Source organism: Oncorhynchus mykiss, chromosome 6 (assembly GCF_013265735.2).
Source record: "Oncorhynchus mykiss isolate Arlee chromosome 6, USDA_OmykA_1.1, whole genome shotgun sequence".
NCBI classification, from domain to species: Eukaryota; Metazoa; Chordata; class Actinopteri; order Salmoniformes; family Salmonidae; genus Oncorhynchus; species Oncorhynchus mykiss.
Window position 1 is genome coordinate 65,309,981 of NC_048570.1, and position 19,043 is coordinate 65,329,023.

A 19,043-nucleotide genomic window follows, 5' to 3' on the forward strand; every position below is an offset into this window, starting at 1 on the left:
TTCCCCCCTCCTCACCCCCACACAGCCACACTTCAGAGGTCCTGAATAGGCTTTACCAGTCAACACCAGGACAGTCATACCCATCCACTTTGTACTGCCAGGTCAATCGTACAACTCAGATTTGTTATTTTCACAACATATAAAATGGACAGAGGAGAGAGTGTAGTTAGTAGTCAGACATGTTTATAAATGATCCGTGATTTTGGGTTTAGGCCTTTGACACCAAATCACAAAACAGAATGAAGGTTTTTACACAGAGCTGAAGAGCCACCCGCCAGCTTGGCCCTAGCCAGAATGACTGTGTGATTGACTAGATCATTCCAAAGCCATTTGTAACATTATCGGGGTTAATGCAGATTAAGCCAGTTACAGATTTACATGTGGCATAATTACATCTAATAGACCCAGTGTGCGTCTACATTGTGAGGGTCAGATGCATTATGTGTATCCCAGCCTTCTGAGTTACACCACAGCCAGCCAGGGTAAGATTAGACCCGGACTGAGCCAGTTTGGTGATTTACGTGGTCAAGATGTATGAATCAGCCGGCCCATTTCCCTGTTCCCTGACACACACTCACTCTCCCATTGAGATCTTATTTTTGTCACGGCTCCACTTTAATTAACGGCCATCTAAAAACAGGCAAAGTCTGACGGACAAGACCTGGGCGGGAGCCAATCGGCATTTTCACGGAGATAAATTGGATCTCTGGTTTAAGGGAGGGAGGATGGATGGGCCCCGATATCAATTACTACTCTTTCTCTAGCCGGAGAGGAGAGGAGAGGAGAGGGGGAGAAAGAGGAAAAATACAGACAGAGTGAATGAAATACAGAGGACTCTCTATGCCAGCCATCCCAGTTCTGTTCTCTAGCTAGCCAGTCTGTCACAGGAACATTGTGTTGGGGACGACATACAGGGTATAGGACACGGCGTGGCGCTGAATGAAATGTGAGCACAACGACAGGCCAGGACCCAACATAGATACAGTATCGAGCGTTAATGGCAACAGGAAGTCATCAGACAGGGCAGGCAAGTAAAGCGTAGCCTCGGCTGACAATGAAATTAGATTTACTGGCCTCGACTTAAAGGAAAACAGACAGCCCTGGGTAGGAAAGGGATTCATCTCTCCCGCTCTCTCTCTCTCTCTTTCTCTCTCTCTGTGTGTGTGTGTGTCTCTGTCTCTGTCAGAGTAGATAGAGTGAGGCCGACCCAGCCAGGTAGACAGTATTCCCACCAGGGCCCTAGCTGTAGACTGGTTAGCAGTGGGACCAGCTCTTGCGTCGAGACTTCTGCCCCCATGGAATGGGGAGTCGCGCCGAGACTTCTGCCCCCATGTCATGAGGAGTCGCAAAAGGTGTCTTGGTTACGTGCTTCTGCAGGCATTACGGACCATTAGTGGGTTTAGATACGCTGGTACACCCCCCTGCCTCCCTCTCCCTCCCTCCTTCCTGCCTCCCCCTCCCCCAGAGAGCTGTCTGCTCTCCAGGGATAGAGATGTGTCAGGAGCGCTAGTAAAAGTTTGGCACAGGAACTGAATGTGGGACCAGACGGCGCATAATCCTACAGATCTATTGGCCCATTGTGGATAGGAAAACTAATTGTCTGGGCCGTCTATTAGAATGACTCATGGGTTGTTTATTTCTCCTTTGCATTATCAAATAGAATAGGAGAATGGGATGGGAGGAGGATTTTCAGACTTGAAATCTATTGTCACTTTGCTGCTCTGAGTCAACCAGCACCCCTCTCCCCTCCCCTCCTCTCCCTTCAAGTCAATCTTTATCTCTTGTGCTTCAACCCAGCCTTTATTTTCAACTTGATCAAGTCATAATTTCAATTGGGAGATATAGCGATACAATGGAAGCAGGGTGACTCTGCTCTTCTGCTATGTGGACAGTGCTTGAAGGGAAAGTGTCTCATATCTCCACTTTAAACCCAAGCAATTTGCCTCAATCCAAACGGGGCTGGGGAAGTGGATAGAGAGGGGAGAGATAGAGCTAGTGATAGAGAGGGCTACAGAGCGAGGTCCAGAGAGAAAAAGAGGGAGTGAGGGAGACGGAGAGTTGGGGTCGGCAGGAAGAGGGAGCTAACGGAGGGTGATGTGGGTAGCTGAGCGAATCTCAGCACTAAATCATTTGGGAAGCACCCCTTCCTTATCTCCTCCTCTCCATCTAGGAATCACTTCCATCTGACCTTGTCTGCCGCTGTGTCTGTGAAGAAAAGATGAAGCCATGTTATCTATGATTGGAGATGGCCATTATCTAAACACAATCTGCAGGCTGCAGGTCCCACTCCTCCTGTAGCCATCCAGCCATGGCCACCGTAGTAGAATGGAGAGAGGATGGTGGATCAGTATCAAGCACTCTCTCTCCCTCCCTTTATTTACTAGGAGAAGACATTCTCTCATTACGCTTCTCTAACACACAAGCACCTCCGTCCGCATTGACCTTTTAGTCCTCTCTCCATGCTCTCTCTACAGCCGTGTTAACCAGCTCCAGTCCTCCAGTACCCCCAACAGCACACATCTGTGTTGTAGCCCCGGACAAACTCACCTGATTGATGATTAGTTGGCAAGTTAAATCAGGTGTGGTTGTCCAGGGCTACAACACAAATGTGTCTGTTGGGGGTGCTGGAGGACTGGAGCTGTTAAACACTGCTCTAAAGTCTATGTTGATCTTCTGTAATAGACGAAACACACCGGACCGACGGCCGGCTTGGAGACAGCTAAAAGTCTCCCTCTCTTTCTAGATTTGCCTGTTTGCTTACCTCTCCCTTCTTCAACGTGTCCCTTTCCTAAATAATTACCAAGCTAATGTAGCATTAAAGTCCCACCGCTCTGAATGTTTTCTTTCTAATAATGTAGAATTAGAGTTCCACCATTCTGTATGCGTCTACCTGATAATGTATCATCAGAGTCTCTTGGTATCTTTACATAGTTTCAGTTTGACTAGAGCGTGTATCAAGGTTCGTAGTTTCTGTCTGGGTTGCACTCGGCCCTACGGCATCCTGAGGAGCTATCCTTTTTTTTTGCTCTGTGTTCGTCCTTGCCTGGGCGCTTCCTTGTCTCAGCGTGTGTCTCTGAAGGATGACCCCAGTCTGGGAGGTGAGAGATTGACAGGACCTCAAGCTCTTGTGCGCTGTGCTGTCATGCCCCACCCAGCAGATAGGGAAGAGTGAGGGCTGATGTGTGGCTGTTGCAGCAGGCTGCCAGGCCGCTGGGGAGGGGCTGTCTGGAGGCACCTCAACACCCACTGAGGACCGTGCTCCACTTTACATGCAAATGAAGCCAAAAGATCTCTCTCCGCCTTTGGACACGAAACATGCAAAACTCTGAAAAGTCAGAAAGAGCCCGGCAGGGCGGTACACACCCAGTTTGTCAGAGGTTCAGGGAACACAGCGTAGTAGCTCAAGGTTGGCTGGGCATTACATTAAATTGCTTGGTTACAGCATCTGTATGATAGGACCATGCCACGAGAAAACATACACCCAAATTATATTAGGAAAAATAAATTACGTTTAAATATTTGGACAGAAATTGGAACAGGCAATTTCACAAAATGTCTTCCGTTGTTCTGTGATCGTTTTTGAAAGTCGCAACGAAAGGTTTAAGGCCTTCCTTGTGCTTCTGAGTAAATGAAAGTGACAGCTCTTGCAGTATGAGTAATGCATTTACAAGCAGGAGGCCTGGATCCTATCATTATACCTGATACAGTGACAATTTGAATATTCCTTCCCTTTTGCTGATTCTATTTACCGCCTCACTATGTTGAATAATCTTCTGGCATATATCAGATTAAGCCTATCAGTAAAGAGACTATGGGTCTGCTCAGAGGCAGGGCCAGTCAGATGTATCTTCATCAGCATTACAGCAGGACAGGCTGGAGCCGGAGCTGGGGTTGGAGCTGGGGTTGGAGCTGGAACTGGAGCTGGGTAGGGGGCTGGGACTGGAGCTGGAGCTGGGCATGGAGCTGGGTCTGGAGCTGGCGTGGAGCTGGGTAGGGAGCTGGGGATGGAGCTGGGCATAGAGCTGGGTCTGGAGCTGGGGTGGAGCTGGGGATGGAGCTGGGGGCTTTATATAGAGCTGGGGTATGGGGCTGAGGAACAGGGCTGGAGCTGGGGATGGAGTTGGGATTGAGCCTGAGCTGGGGCTGGAGCTGGGCCTGAAGCTGGGTTTTTTGTATAGAGCTGGGGTACAGGGCTGAGCAGGGCTGGAGCTAGGGATGGGCCCAGAATTGAAGCTAAGCTGGTGCTGGGGTTGTAGTAGACCAGTAGGGCAACAGTACTGGGGGCTGTATATAGGGCTGGGGTATGAGGCTGAGGAGCAGGGCTGGGGCTAGGCTATAGCGTGGGGTCTGATCCCACCATGGCAGAGCCTTTCAGGCAGCAGCCGTGTGCCATGCAGCGTCAGGTCCTATAATGAGCCCATCAGCACCATAACCCATCTGATGTGTTGCCTGAAACATTACTGTGCATTTGAAATGCACCCAGAGGCCTAGCAGGAATATTTTATCGTTGGGTGCAGCTGTCCGTGCTTTCAGAGCACAGCACTCACATACGCTCGGCGTGAGCAGCAAGTGATATGGCAATGAGGCCGCATTAAAAAAACATGTCAACCACTGACACTTTAGTCGAGCATGAGACTAATTGTTTCTAGGGTGGCATTTACTTGCAACCAGAAGGAAAAACCTTAGCTAAGTAGGTTTCTCAACAGCTCATTCCCCACCCGGTGAGAGAAAGAGAGTGAGTGAGAGAGAGAAAGAGAGGAAGACATAGAGAGAGGGAGGGAAATGAAGAACCAAGCCAGACACACTGCACCCTACAACAAAAGGTAACACTTTAATTCAGAGAGAGAAGCATCAATCTTGACAGCATATGGCATCTGTGCAAAATCCATTAATTTTTAATACACCGGGCGCTGGAATGAAAAGGCTTCCTGAGACAAGCGATTGTCAGATGTCAGTTGTGTTTTGATAACTTTGATCTTCTCTTCTATTTGCATTCCTAAAATGGGGCCGTCCACATGCCATCTCAGACTGGACATGCCATCTCAGACTGACACAGCCCTATATCCCACACAATTACTCCTACCTTCAGTCAAGCAATGAACAGCTGCGGAGAGAGAGACGAGTGGAGGATAGTGTGGGTAACTGTGTGTGCGTGTGTGTGTGTGTGTGTGTGTGTGTGTGTGCAGTCAGTTGGACAATGTAGCACACAAACCTAGCTATCAACCTCTCTCCATGCCTGTTTCTCATGCAGACACTCATGCTTCAATGTAAAACAGTGGGGAGGAAGGACCTTGTCGATTACATGGGCGGGTGCTGAGTGGAGCCTCATTCACAGTACAGATCACCTGTTATAGCAGGGCTCATTTACAGACAGGGGTAAGAGGGCTAGGATCTCTCTGTGATAGATAAGTATGGAGGAGAGGGGTCAGACAGACAGTCGGGTCAAGTAGCCCCGCCATGTCAGTTAAATCCTAAGTGTTCTGCATAGTGAAGCATTCACTTGAGTCTGGATGTAAATGCAGGATTGTACTTTAACTGTATTCTCATTGATTTTCCCCCTCCACACACACTTTTATGAAGAACTCTCTCAGTCTGTTCTGGAGGCTAGACATCTCGTTATGCAGAGTAGTGAGCATCGCTGGTTATTTATTCATAACCATAAATGCACTTTAAAAGCCTCCGAGTGGCCATAAGAGTAGAGAAACCTTGCAGATCCAATAACGCGCTGCTTTGGAGACAGGTGCAAAATGGACTAATTAATAGCGATTCATACTCTGGCCAGGGTGTGCGGTGCGGTGGGCCGGCCGGCCGGCTCGGCGAGAGGAGAGGAGAAGAGTGCTTAGGTCAGGCAATGAAAAGATATCGGCTCCAAATTCAATATTCTCGCTCCGGCCGTTCCTCCCTCCCAGAGGAGGGCTCAGAAGAGTTCTCACTCTCCTGTAACGCTTTCGCTGGGTGTCATCTATTTCTTCAGTTTGCATGTTTGAAAAGTTCATTACCTCACTCATGGCTAGTTAATTAGCCTTGTAAAGCTATCATTAGACCTCCTCAGGCCCCGGTTGGAAATTAGTCTTTGTCCCAAAACATTAAGATGCCACAGGAGGCCTGTAAAAGTGCACTTCTACCATTAAGGCCTGATAGTGACACCCCAATGAAACGTCTGATGACAGAGAGAGAGAGAGAGACAGTCCAAATGGAGTCAGGTGTGTTCTAGGAGCCACTCAAGTCTCACCTCTGCTCTGACTCATTCCAGACAAGCACCTGTCTTGGACTGTTCTGTGAGCTGAAAGCTGTGACTGCATCCCGGCTGAGACCCATATCCTGTCCTCTTGTGGTCTAGTCCCCATCCAGCCGCTCCCCATGACCACACACTGTGTACCCTGTTCTCGTCAGGCCTATCAGGCCAAATAGAGGAGCTTTAATGAGTAGAGAGATGGCTGTGTGACGGTGACTACTGTATTTTTTAAGAACAAATTCTTATTTACAATGATGGCCTACTGGGAAACAGTGGGTTAAGTGTCTTGTTCAGGGGCAGAACGACAGATGTTCTACCTTGCCAGCTCTGGGATTTGATCCAGCAACCTTTCAGTTACCATGTGTATGTGATCAATTTGATTTGATTTGATACACTGACACAGCCTCACACGGACCCAGCCTCAAGTCTCAAACGTCATAACCACGGCCCAATACTCTAACCACTAGGCTACCTGCCGCCCCTACCGTAGATGAATGTGTAGGAGCAGGAGAATGCGTGAGGCCAGTTATCACAGCAGATGGTCATGTAGGAGTGAGAGGCTGGGGCCGTGGTCATGACGTTTGAGACTTGAGGCTGGGTCCGTGTGAGGCTGTGTCAGTGTATCAAGTCAAATCAAATTGATCACATACACATGGTTAGCAGATGCTATTGCGAGTGTAGCAAAATGCCTGTGCTTCTAGTTCCGACAGTGCAGTAATCTAACAATTCAAAAACGACCTAATACACACTGCCTAATACACTCCCTGTATGGCTGGGTCCGTGTGAGGCGTGACCAGATGAGCGTGATCGTGACTAGCAAGAGGGCTTCCACTTTAAGATAAAGCTCAGACACCTCCAGCTATAGGAAGAGCGGCACTCCGTCGGGCAGGCTGGCAGGGCATACTGATTATGCATGTGCTCATTTGTGTGTTGAAGCGGGGAGCATTTTAACTTTACAGGAATGTAACAGGATCTGATGTTCCCCCCAGCTTTATTTTTAGAACAACTGTGTCTAATGGTACCTGGCAGGTACAGGAGGTGTCACATCTGTCCAGGGCCAGGTGATGCTCTCGCCCCTCGCCTTCCCCCCACCGCTCCCTCCCCAACGCGGTCAAATGACTCACGTTGAAGATCAACAGAGTCGTTTCCAATGAACTCGTTTTCCTCTCCCTGCCACGTTACATCAGTTCTGGGGATGGGTTCTTGCTAGTAGTCATTCCATTCCACAACACAGTCGAATAGGAAATGCATAATGTAGAAGAAGGTAAAGAAGATGAATGTTCTGTCTAATGCCAGGGGAGATTAATTAGAAAAATCCTCCCTTCTGACCGGCCAGATCTGGAGGTATAGAAGCCATACATCGTAGTCACAGCGCCCCTTTCTGGCCAGCAGGACTAGCCGTGTCAAAGCGGACGATGGAGGGGAGGGTATAGGTCAACATAGGATACAGCTTTACAACATACAACCCAGGGAACACTATACACTGTATACTATATACACTACTATGCTATACTGGAGCTCTTATCTTCATGTATTACTGCTGCTTGACAGTAACAGCACTCCAAACAACATCTGTATCAAACATCACCCAGACACTACAGGCAGCTCTATCTACTAGAATAGTTCAGTGGAGACAGGAACATGTCTTCCTCCCAGGGAAACCACACAACAACAACAACAACAACAACAACAACAGAACACACCAGTGTGCCTGATGATGACAGGGAGTGTTTTGAGTTTCCTGCTGAGGTGATCCTCACAGACTCAGCAGAACGGTGCCATCAGCTGTAGCATTTGTTTGTGTTCTCTCTCCTTCTTTCTTTCCCTCCTCTCCTCCTCTCCCCCGGTTTCCCTCCAGAAGACAGGAAGCTGTTTGTGGGGATGCTTGGGAAGCAGCAGAGCGAGGAGGACGTCCGGCGGCTCTTTGAGACCTTCGGCCAGATCGAGGAGTGCACCGTCCTGAGAGGGCCTGATGGGGCCAGTAAGGGTCAGCGCCTGCCCACACACCTCACTTCCTCTTTGCCTCTTTACTCCCTCTCTTCTTATCTGTCTCCTTCCCACTGTCTCTTGCTCTTCACTCCCCTCTTTCTCCCCTTCTCTTTCTCTCTCACACACTCTCTCTCCCTCTATTCCCACTTTCTCACTCTCCATCTCTACTCTCTCTCCTTCTCCTCCTCCCTCTCTCTCCCCCTGTATATTCCCTCACTTTACCTGTCTCCTTCCCGCTGTTTCTCGCTCTCTATTCGCCCCTTTCTCTCTCTCTCACTCTACCCTCTCCTTCTCCTCCCTCTCTCTCTCCCTCTATATATTCCCTTACTTCACCTGTCTCCTTCCCACTCTCATCCACTCCTTAGCTCACCCTCCTCTTCTCCCCTGGCCATACCTTCCACTTACTGTTCTGTAGATCCATTTCTACTTCTTTCTCTCGCCTTCCCCTTATACCTCCCCAACACATACAGCATCACACCTCCTTCCTCTCACCTATCTATCTTTTCTCTCCGCACCTCTCGCTCTTCACTCCCTCCTTCTCCAGCTCTCCCTTTGTAGTCCCCATTCCTAACACCATTCACTTTCCCTAGGCTCGTACTCAACAAACACCTTGCAAACACCTCCTCCTCTTCCCTCCAATTCCCTTCCTCCTCCTCTTCCTGTTATCAGAAAGGCGGAGGGGTGTAATTATGTTTGTTTCCCACATCCCTGTCACCCCTCCCTAGAGACATTTGTGGACAATGATGTCCTACTGTAAATAAATCAGTCTGTCCCTGGATTTTAGCACTGCCTGCCACTCACGACAATAACAGTAGAGCAGTATTTACCGAAACACAACAACAGCCCAAACGCTATGAAGTCCATTGAATCATAACGTGAAAGATGGCTATGGATTTTTGATTCAAGGATTGTTCTTAGCCAGCAGTGTGTCTTCCTCCTATTCTTTAATGGTTCTCTCTCATATACTAGTTCACAAGCTTTGTTATTTCCTCTGATAAGCAGCGAGCGTTGGGGTGCACTCTCTCTCTCTCTCTCTCTCTCTCTCTCCCCTAACTCGCTCTCTCTCTCTGTATCTCTCTTTCTATTGCCTGTGATTTATCCTCCTATATTAAATGGCTGAATGTGTGAAATAGATGTGTGAGAAGGTAGGAGGTTTGATAATGTGCAGCTTCCATGTACATTCAAGAGAAAGGCTGGCTATAATGAGCCATGTGACTATCGGTGTGAACATCTGCTCCGCTCTCTGTTGATCCGGGCTCTATTGCTCTGCGTTGCCCAAAGGCCTGCTCCCTGCTCCCTGCTCCCTCTCCCCGGGCCGCTCCCGCTGCCTGCCTGGCTCTGATTGACAACCCACAAAATGAAATAAGCCCAGCGCTGTGTGCTCCTGCTGGGTTAAACGGGAACCAGTGTGCTCCCTCGTTCACTTCTTCCCTCTTTCACTCATTTGCCAGCCACTGTAGCGCTCCTCTCTTCTCTCGATACTACTCTCTATACCCTTCTCATCACCAGTTTCACATCACCAGCTCTTTTCTTCATCTTGCTTTATATCTATCTACATTGTTGTGCTAAGATCTGTAGTTGTGTACCATAAGCATAGGTGTTGTCTGTTTCTTACAGACTGTCCCAGTTGTTTGGCCCCCAGGTGACTGAGAGAAGGGTTTGACTGACTGCTCCGACCAGAGCCAGTTGTGCAACAATCCCATGGCATCGTTAAGGAGACAAATCACTTTGGCAACCACAGTACCACTAGACATGGTCCCATCAGTCAAATGAAACAGATCTTGAAATTGACAGTGCTCTCTATTCCATTATGGAGCCTTTGTCCCCTGTTGATGTAAATGTATGCCACTCGGAGGCTTTCAGCATCCTTTCAACCCAATAAAAAGGCCAAGAAGTTTGACATCCATCTCTGTATGGCAGCCCTGCTCAAAGTACTCTCAAAGTGAAACACTTGCTGCCAGAGTTGAATGGAGCGAGGAATTGTCAGGAATATCAGAGAGATGGCTTTTAGGTCTATAATTAAGTTGTGTTATAAATGTCATCCATTCTGCCTGATGGAATTCATGCATACATATTATTTTCTCCAGGAATTCAAAAGGCAGCACAGAACCTCCAGCTAGCTTGAAAGTAATGCAGTCTTTTTTTCTTTCTTTTTTTCCTTCTTCCTATTCTCAACCATCACATTCAAAAACCTTGACTGACTGCGCACTACAATTTATGAGTCTAGCTTCACTTCCAATTCTTTAGAGAACTTCATGCTCCGGGTCCTAAACCTATCCAGGTTTTTTTTTTCTAGGTCAGGGAAAGCAAGGCTATACACACGGCGCTACATTCGCTGCCTCAGTCAGTGGGGGGCGTTGAGAGCCCCATGTGTTTAAATGCATGTTGTTTGCGACTCTCAGTCAGCGACTCTCAGCCTGCCCTGCCTCCGGTCGAGCTGAGCCGGGACACCAGGGCTTAATCACTGCCAGGGCCAGCCTTGTTAGCTAGGTGGAGGTTGGGGATGGAGGGAGATAACCAACAGTATACCATCTAGGACCTGGAAACGAAAGCTGGGCTCTTTGAGTTTCCAGAACAAACTCTCCCTTTATTATTTCCACTACAAAGGTTAAACGCTTTTGTTCCCTCAAACAGAGGCGTGCAATCAAACGTTCCCCCAGACGGCTGCCGCCTCCCTCCCTCGCTCCAGTTGGAGGAAAAAGGGACCTTTAACTTCCAAAGCAGAGGGGAGTGCCAGAGAAGGGAGAGTAAGGGGGCCACGGTGAAATCAAAGCCCTTTGTGACTTGTCTACCAACCACTTTTTAGTCATGTCTCCTGCCTTTATATAGCATCTGGTCTGAACACATACTAACTTATACTCGTAGCCGTCATTAGAGTTCCCATTTACGTTTAGAAAACATTATGTTACATTAGAATCACATTTTCACATCTCTACATACAACATTGATCATGTTGATGGAGCACAGATTGCCAAGGTGACAGGGGGAAACTGTTTATATGCAGCCAGTGTATGTAACTCCATCCTTGGCCACATTTGATTTGGTTGAGGAAATGATTCATTTGTCTACATTGGGCTGCTGGATGGCTGTTTTAGAATGCCTAAGTGAATGGGCTGTCTGGCTGTGTTTCTCTTGGGTGTAGCTATCAGCCATTGTAATTTAAATGAATCATCTGTGCCCCTGCGGGGAATTGATGATGAATAAATGTATATAAACACTTCTAATTGGATTGTTGAAAGCTTTCTAAACGGGTATCAGCTGTTTTTAAAAGCTAGGAAAACGCTGTCTGCCTTACACACTGGTCCTGCTCCGGTAAGAAAGGTCCATATAAATCCAGATGAGTTAATTACCTATGTAGTTAATTAGCTATCTAGTAACCAGACACGAGCTGCCTCCAGAAGACAGGAGTATAAAGGAGTCTAAACTAGAAGAAAGCGTTGAGCATAATATGACTGGGATGAAGCCTGCAGTAAAATGCACCTATGGAAGTTAAAGTGCTCAATGTAGGCTCATTTAAATATACAGTAAATCACTTTTAAACGGTCAAACACTTTTATACAGTACAACACTTTTATAGAGTACAACACTTTTATACAGTACAACGCTTTTATACAGTACACCACTTTTATACAGTACAACACTTTTAAACAGTACAACACTTTTAAAATGTACAACACTTTTATACAGTACAACACTTTTATACAGTACAACACTTTTATACAGTACAACACTTTTATACAGTACAACACTTTTAAACAGTACAACACTTTTAAACAGTACAACACTTTTAAACAGTACAACACTTTTATACAGTACAACACTTTTAAACAGTACAAGACTTTTATCCAGTTCAACACTTTTAAACAGTACAAGACTTTTATCCAGTTCAACACTTTTAAACAGTACAACACTTTTAAACAGTACAACACTTTTAAACAGTACAACACTTTTAAACAGTACAACACTTTTAAACAGTACAACACTTTTAAACAGTACACCACTTTTATACAGTACAACACTTTTATACAGTACAACACTTTTATACAGTACAACACTTTTAAACAGTACAACACTTTTATACAGTACAACACTTTTAAACAGTACAACACTTTTATACAGTACAACACTTTTATACAGTACAACACTTTTAAACAGTACAACACTTTTAAACAGTACAACACTTTTATACAGTACAACACTTTTATACAGTACAACACTTTTAAACAGTACAACACTTTTAAACAGTACAACACTTTTAAACAGTACAACACTTTTATACAGTACAACACTTTTAAACAGTACAACACTTTTATACAGTACAACACTTTTATACAGTACAACACTTTTATACAGTACAACACTTTTAAACAGTACAACACTTTTATACAGTACAACACTTTTAAACAGTACAATACTTTTATACAGTACAACACTTTTAAACAGTACAACACTTTTAAACAGTACAACACTTTTATACAGTACAACACTTTTATACAGTACAACACTTTTATACAGTACAACACTTTTATACAGTACAACACTTTTAAACAGTACAACACTTTTATACAGTACAACACTTTTAAACAGTACAAGACTTTTATACAGTACAACACTTTTAAACAGTACAAGACTTTTAAACAGTACAACACTTTTATACAGTACAACACTTTTATACAGTACAACACTTTTAAACAGTACAACACTTTTAAACAGTACAATACTTTTAATCAGTACAACACTTTTAAACAGTACAACACTTTTATACAGTACAACACTTTTAAACAGTACAACACTTTTAAACAGTACAACACTTTTAAACAGTACAACACTTTTATACAGTACAACACTTTTATACAGTACAACACTTTTAAACAGTACAACACTTTTATACAGTACAACACTTTTAAACAGTACAACACTTTTAAACAGTACAACACTTTTAAACAGTACAACACTTTTAAACAGTACAAGACTTTTATCCAGTTCAACACTTTTAAACAGTACAACACTTTTAAACAGTACAACACTTTTAAACAGTACAACACTTTTATACAGTACAACACTTTTAAACAGTACAAGACTTTTATCCAGTTCAACACTTTTAAACAGTACAAGACTTTTATCCAGTTCAACACTTTTAAACAGTACAACACTTTTAAACAGTACAACACTTTTAAACAGTACAACACTTTTAAACAGTACAACACTTTTAAACAGTACACCACTTTTATACAGTACAACACTTTTATACAGTACAACACTTTTATACAGTACAACACTTTTAAACAGTACAACACTTTTATACAGTACAACACTTTTAAACAGTACAACACTTTTATACAGTACAACACTTTTATACAGTACAACACTTTTAAACTGTACAACACTTTTAAACAGTACAACACTTTTATACAGTACAACACTTTTATACAGTACAACACTTTTAAACAGTACAACACTTTTAAACAGTACAACACTTTTATACAGTACAACACTTTTAAACAGTACAACACTTTTAAACAGTACAACACTTTTAAACAGTACAACACTTTTATACAGTACAACACTTTTATACAGTACAACACTTTTATACAGTACAACACTTTTATACAGTACAACACTTTTATACAGTACAATACTTTTATACAGTACAACACTTTTAAACAGTACAACACTTTTAAACAGTACAACACTTTTATACAGTACAACACTTTTATACAGTACAACACTTTTATACAGTACAACACTTTTATACAGTACAACACTTTTAAACAGTACAACACTTTTATACAGTACAACACTTTTAAACAGTACAAGACTTTTAAACAGTACAACACTTTTAAACAGTACAATACTTTTATACAGTACAACACTTTTATACAGTACAACACTTTTAAACAGTACAACACTTTTATACAGTACAACACTTTTAAACAGTACAACACTTTTAAACAGTACAACACTTTTAAACAGTACAACACTTTTATACAGTACAACACTTTTAAACAGTACAACACTTTTATACAGTACAACACTTTTATACAGTACAACACTTTTAAACAGTACAACACTTTTAAACAGTACAACACTTTTAAACAGTACAACACTTTTATACAGTACAACACTTTTATACAGTACAACACTTTTATACAGTACAACACTTTTAAACAGTACAACACTTTTATACAGTACAACACTTTTATACAGTACACCACTTTTATACAGTACAACACTTTTAAACAGTACAACACTTTTATACAGTACAACACTTTTAAACAGTACAACACTTTTAAACAGTACAACACTTTTAAACAGTACAACACTTTTAAACAGTACAACACTTTTATACAGTACAACACTTTTATACAGTACAACACTTTTATACAGTACAACACTTTTATACAGTACAACACTTTTAAACAGTACAACACTTTTATACAGTACAACACTTTTAAACAGTACAAGACTTTTATACAGTACAACACTTTTAAACAGTACAACACTTTTAAACAGTACAACACTTTTAAACAGTACAACACTTTTATACAGTACAACACTTTTATACAGTACAACACTTTTAAACAGTACAACACTTTTATACAGTACAACACTTTTAAACAGTACAAGACTTTTATACAGTACAACACTTTTAAACAGTACAACACTTTTAAACAGTACAACACTTTTAAACAGTACAACACTTTTATACAGTACGACACTTTTATACAGTACAACACTTTTATACAGTACAACACTTTTAAACAGTACAACAGTTTTAAACAGTACAACACTTTTAAACAGTACAACACTTTTATACAGTACAACACTTTTAAACAGTACAACACTTTTATACAGTACAACACTTTTAAACAGTACAACACTTTTATACAGTACAACACTTTTAAACAGTACAAGACTTTTATACAGTACAACACTTTTAAACAGTACAACACTTTTAAACAGTACAACACTTTTATACAGTACAACACTTTTAAACAGTACAACACTTTTATACAGTACAACACTTTTAAACAGTACAATACTTTTATACAGTACAACACTTTTAAACAGTACAACACTTTTAAACAGTACAACACTTTTAAACAGTACAACACTTTTATACAGTACAACACTTTTAAACAGTACAACACTTTTAAACAGTACAACACTTTTATACAGTACAACACTTTTATACAGTACAACACTTTTAAACAGTACAACACTTTTATACAGTACAACACTTTTAAACAGTACAAGACTTTTATACAGTACAACACTTTTAAACAGTACAACACTTTTAAACAGTACAACACTTTTATACAGTACAACACTTTTAAACAGTACAACACTTTTATACAGTACAACACTTTTAAACAGTACAAGACTTTTATATAGTACAACACTTTTAAACAGTACAACACTTTTAAACAGTACAACACTTTTAAACAGTACAACACTTTTATACAGTACAACACTTTCTTTATTTTGCATTGTTTTTTCTGTTTTATTATCTGTACATTTTGACAGATCAGAATATGTTTAGACAATTTATCCTTGGAATAGCTACATATTTGTGGGTTTGTATTTGATCATGGGCATACATTTTTATACGTTAATCTTGTTTAATATATTATGTTGATCGAAAGCAGAAGTTAATTAATTGAAAACCCCAAGAATTTTACCTTCAGTTTTTTTTGTCTGTTCCTGTAGATTTTTGCATAAGCCAGGCAACAGATTTAAGATGATTTGAATGCCCCTTGAGCAAAGCCCTTAGTAGAAAATTATACACAAGCAAAGATACTGGCAGATAGGCAGATTATAATACTCTGCCTTTGTCATCATAATCTGTTTTATGATAGACTGCACACAGATCACAATGTGTAAATATTAAACAGATGAATAATCACAACCAAGGCTCGGTGGTAGATGCTGTTGCTCCTGTGCTCCGGCGTAGAGGGGTGGAATTAGAAATGGGCGAGGGACAGGATGTTCCATGCAGCTAACGCCTACACTACAATTAGAATGATTTATTCAGAGTTATGCACTGAAAACACAAATGGCAGAATACATTAACAAACTAGATAACATGAAAATAATGGTAATGAATGTTTTTTGCCTGCTCTCTCTCTCTCTCGCTCTCTTTCTTTCTCCTCCCTCCCTCCCTCCCTCCCTGACTGTCTGTCGGTGTGGGCGCGCGTGTGTGCAGGCTGTGCCTTTGTCAAGTTCTCCAGCCACGCAGAAGCACAGGCGGCCATCAACAGCCTGCACGGCGGACAGACCATGCCAGTGAGTATAACCGTGTTACACGCACACCCACACACACGGCTTCGATAAGATACTAGTACTCGTACAGTATACAGAATGGGTATTCACACATGCTGTATAGAACATTGACGGCATAGCCGCCCTTCTTAAAGCTTTCAAATAATACATTCACACATAAAACTTTCACCTAGACTTTCTTAGCATTTAATAATGTTCACAAAATAATCACAGTCAGCATCCAACTTTTCACATTGCACTACTGTATGTATGTACAGCATATATGTCTTGTCATTGAATATGCTGTATATATTATTGGATCAGTTGTCGGATCGTAATTTGCTCACTCTGTTGCAGGATATTTCATGCACAGCAGGAAATGCTAACTTGTAGTGTATTCAAGGTTTAAAAAGGCTTCTAAAGTTTGTAATTTTGAATTTAAAACGTCTGACTTGATTTGCCGTAACTAACAATTTATCAACCCCTACAAAACTGTCAGTTTATTATAATCCACACAATAATTCACATTTCCTGTTGCTGCAGGGTTACTCCTGCTGTGGGAAACTGGTCAAATTAAGATCCTACGCCTGTATATCTCCTCTCATATCTATTGTACCTTTTTACCAGTCTGTATCTATAGAAATCATTTTGTAATGACATATGAATAGTATACGTTATGTGTGTCCTAGAACATATATGCAACAGAAATTATGCAGCTTTTCAAGATTCATATTATTTCATGCTCAAATATGGAAATCGTCTCTGAAAAAAATCTGAAATCAAAAGTGTAATAATTGATTTAGTGCACACTCATTGGGAGGTACTTCTCCTTCAGTCTAAAAACACAACATTCACACAGAGCTTATCTTTCAGCGTGTTTAATTAGAAAATGCAATATACTAGCACAACTTACGAGTCTTAGGATACTAGTTATTACCTTTATAGTCGTAGGTTTTGTAGCAAGCATGCTTGGACGATTCATTTGAGACCACGATAGTAGAGAATTAACCGTGGAACCAAAGTGTTTTACAGTATCTTGCTGTATTTCTCTAAACACAAACATCTCCTCCTACCCAACATGCTGGGAATCATCCTAATTATTGGATATCCTGCAACTCCTGTCAAACTGCAGTATTTACAAATTGGGGTTGTTATGCTTGTTATCTGGCAAGTAAAGGCCATCATTAAACATGTTTTACTAAGGGAAGATGATGAATAACACAGAATCTCCATGCATATTTTAGATTCACAGTCCCTGGCAGACACCTTAAGTTCATACACTCCATTGATGTCTTGCTATAAATATTTACTTCAGCTCTCTGGAAACAGGATAGTGTCCTGGAAGCCGGATGTCGTTTACACATACTTCCCTTACTGATGCTGTCTGACACGTTTTGCAATAGCATTAGAAGTCACAAGCTTAGGGAGGGGGAAAAAAACACAACAACTCTAACTTTGGGTGTGTGTCTGTTGCTGCGCTGAGCCCCTGCCCTGCCCAGCCTGCAGTAACACAGGGTCAGTACCAAAGCCAGCTAAACCACTTGAGTGCTGCTCTACGACAGATGAACTGTCCAAGGCGACATATGGAGCCCCAAACAGACCCGGAGTTGTATCCAGAGCCATCCAAAAGCTCATTCATAATCTATATTATCCATATCTCTCCCACTACCCCTGCACCTGTTACTTCTATATCCTACGTCCAAGTCCCAGTCAGATTAATAGGCAAGGTGGCCATTAGTACCGAGATAAGGCTTTGATACCTAGGGGGATGCAGTTAATTTGGATAATATCAGTGCCACATGTCGTCAACAACCGACTAACAGGAGGCAGGATCCAGAGAGGCTCTCTAACCTACTGCCAGCTGTGGGGTCTGGACCAGTCTCGCACAAAGAGCTCTCTCTTAATGTTCAACTCTAGAGCATCTGTGTTAGCTGGCAGCCACACCCGGCCGTAAATAATACCTGCACAGACCAAAATACATTGGGTGGTAATGAAAGCCATGGTAATGAAGGGAAAGGGCGAGGGACGCCACCGACACCGGCAGCGGCTGATAGATCAGGTCAGGCCTTTAATTGATGCAGATTGCAGGTGCCCCTAATTGAACTTAAAAGGTAATCAGGCTCCAAACAGGCCGACGCTCTCTTGGTTCAGCTGTTGAATTAAGGCTGTGGAGAGAGAGCGAGAGAGAGCAAAAGAGAACGAGAGAACGAAAAAAGGGGGAGACACAGGTGGCAGGGCTTCAAATGGCAGAGCCGGGGGCAGACAGCACCCAGCAAATTGCAGACATGGCCGTGTTCTGTGTCGCACCGGCGGTGACAGGGCCTGCTGAGCGCACTAGTGTTGGCAGGAGTGAGACAGTGTGTGAGAGGAGAGAAGGGAGAGAAAGAGAGGTAGTGGAGAGCCAGATTAATGAGAGATAACACAAAGCTAGAGAGCATGACACATAACTCTCTCTCTCTCTCTCTCTCTCTCGCTCTCTCTCTCTCTCTCTTTCACTGTCTCTCTCTCTCTGTCGCTCTCTCACACTCTCTCTCTCTCACTGTCTCTCTCTCTCTCT

General features: G+C 42.8%; 1 protein-coding gene across 19 annotated transcripts in view; it reads left to right on the forward strand.

Annotated features, from left to right (window-relative positions):
- LOC110526357 (CUGBP Elav-like family member 4) overlaps positions 1 to 19,043 on the forward strand; it is a 174,919-nt gene that overhangs the window by 116,322 nt on the left and 39,554 nt on the right. For 13 of the 19 annotated variants that reach the window (XR_005052197.1, XM_036980700.1, XM_036980702.1 and 10 more), the window contains exons 4-5: positions 8,094 to 8,222; positions 16,431 to 16,510. Coding sequence is in view for 18 of the 19 variants with exons in the window: in XM_036980700.1 (XP_036836595.1) it covers positions 8,094 to 8,222; positions 16,431 to 16,510 (209 nt within the window). In the remaining variant the exon portion in view is untranslated. The remainder of the gene's footprint in view (positions 1 to 8,093; positions 8,223 to 16,430; positions 16,511 to 19,043) is intronic. The other 6 variants (XM_036980703.1, XM_036980705.1, XM_036980713.1 and 3 more) reach the window with 2 other exon arrangements.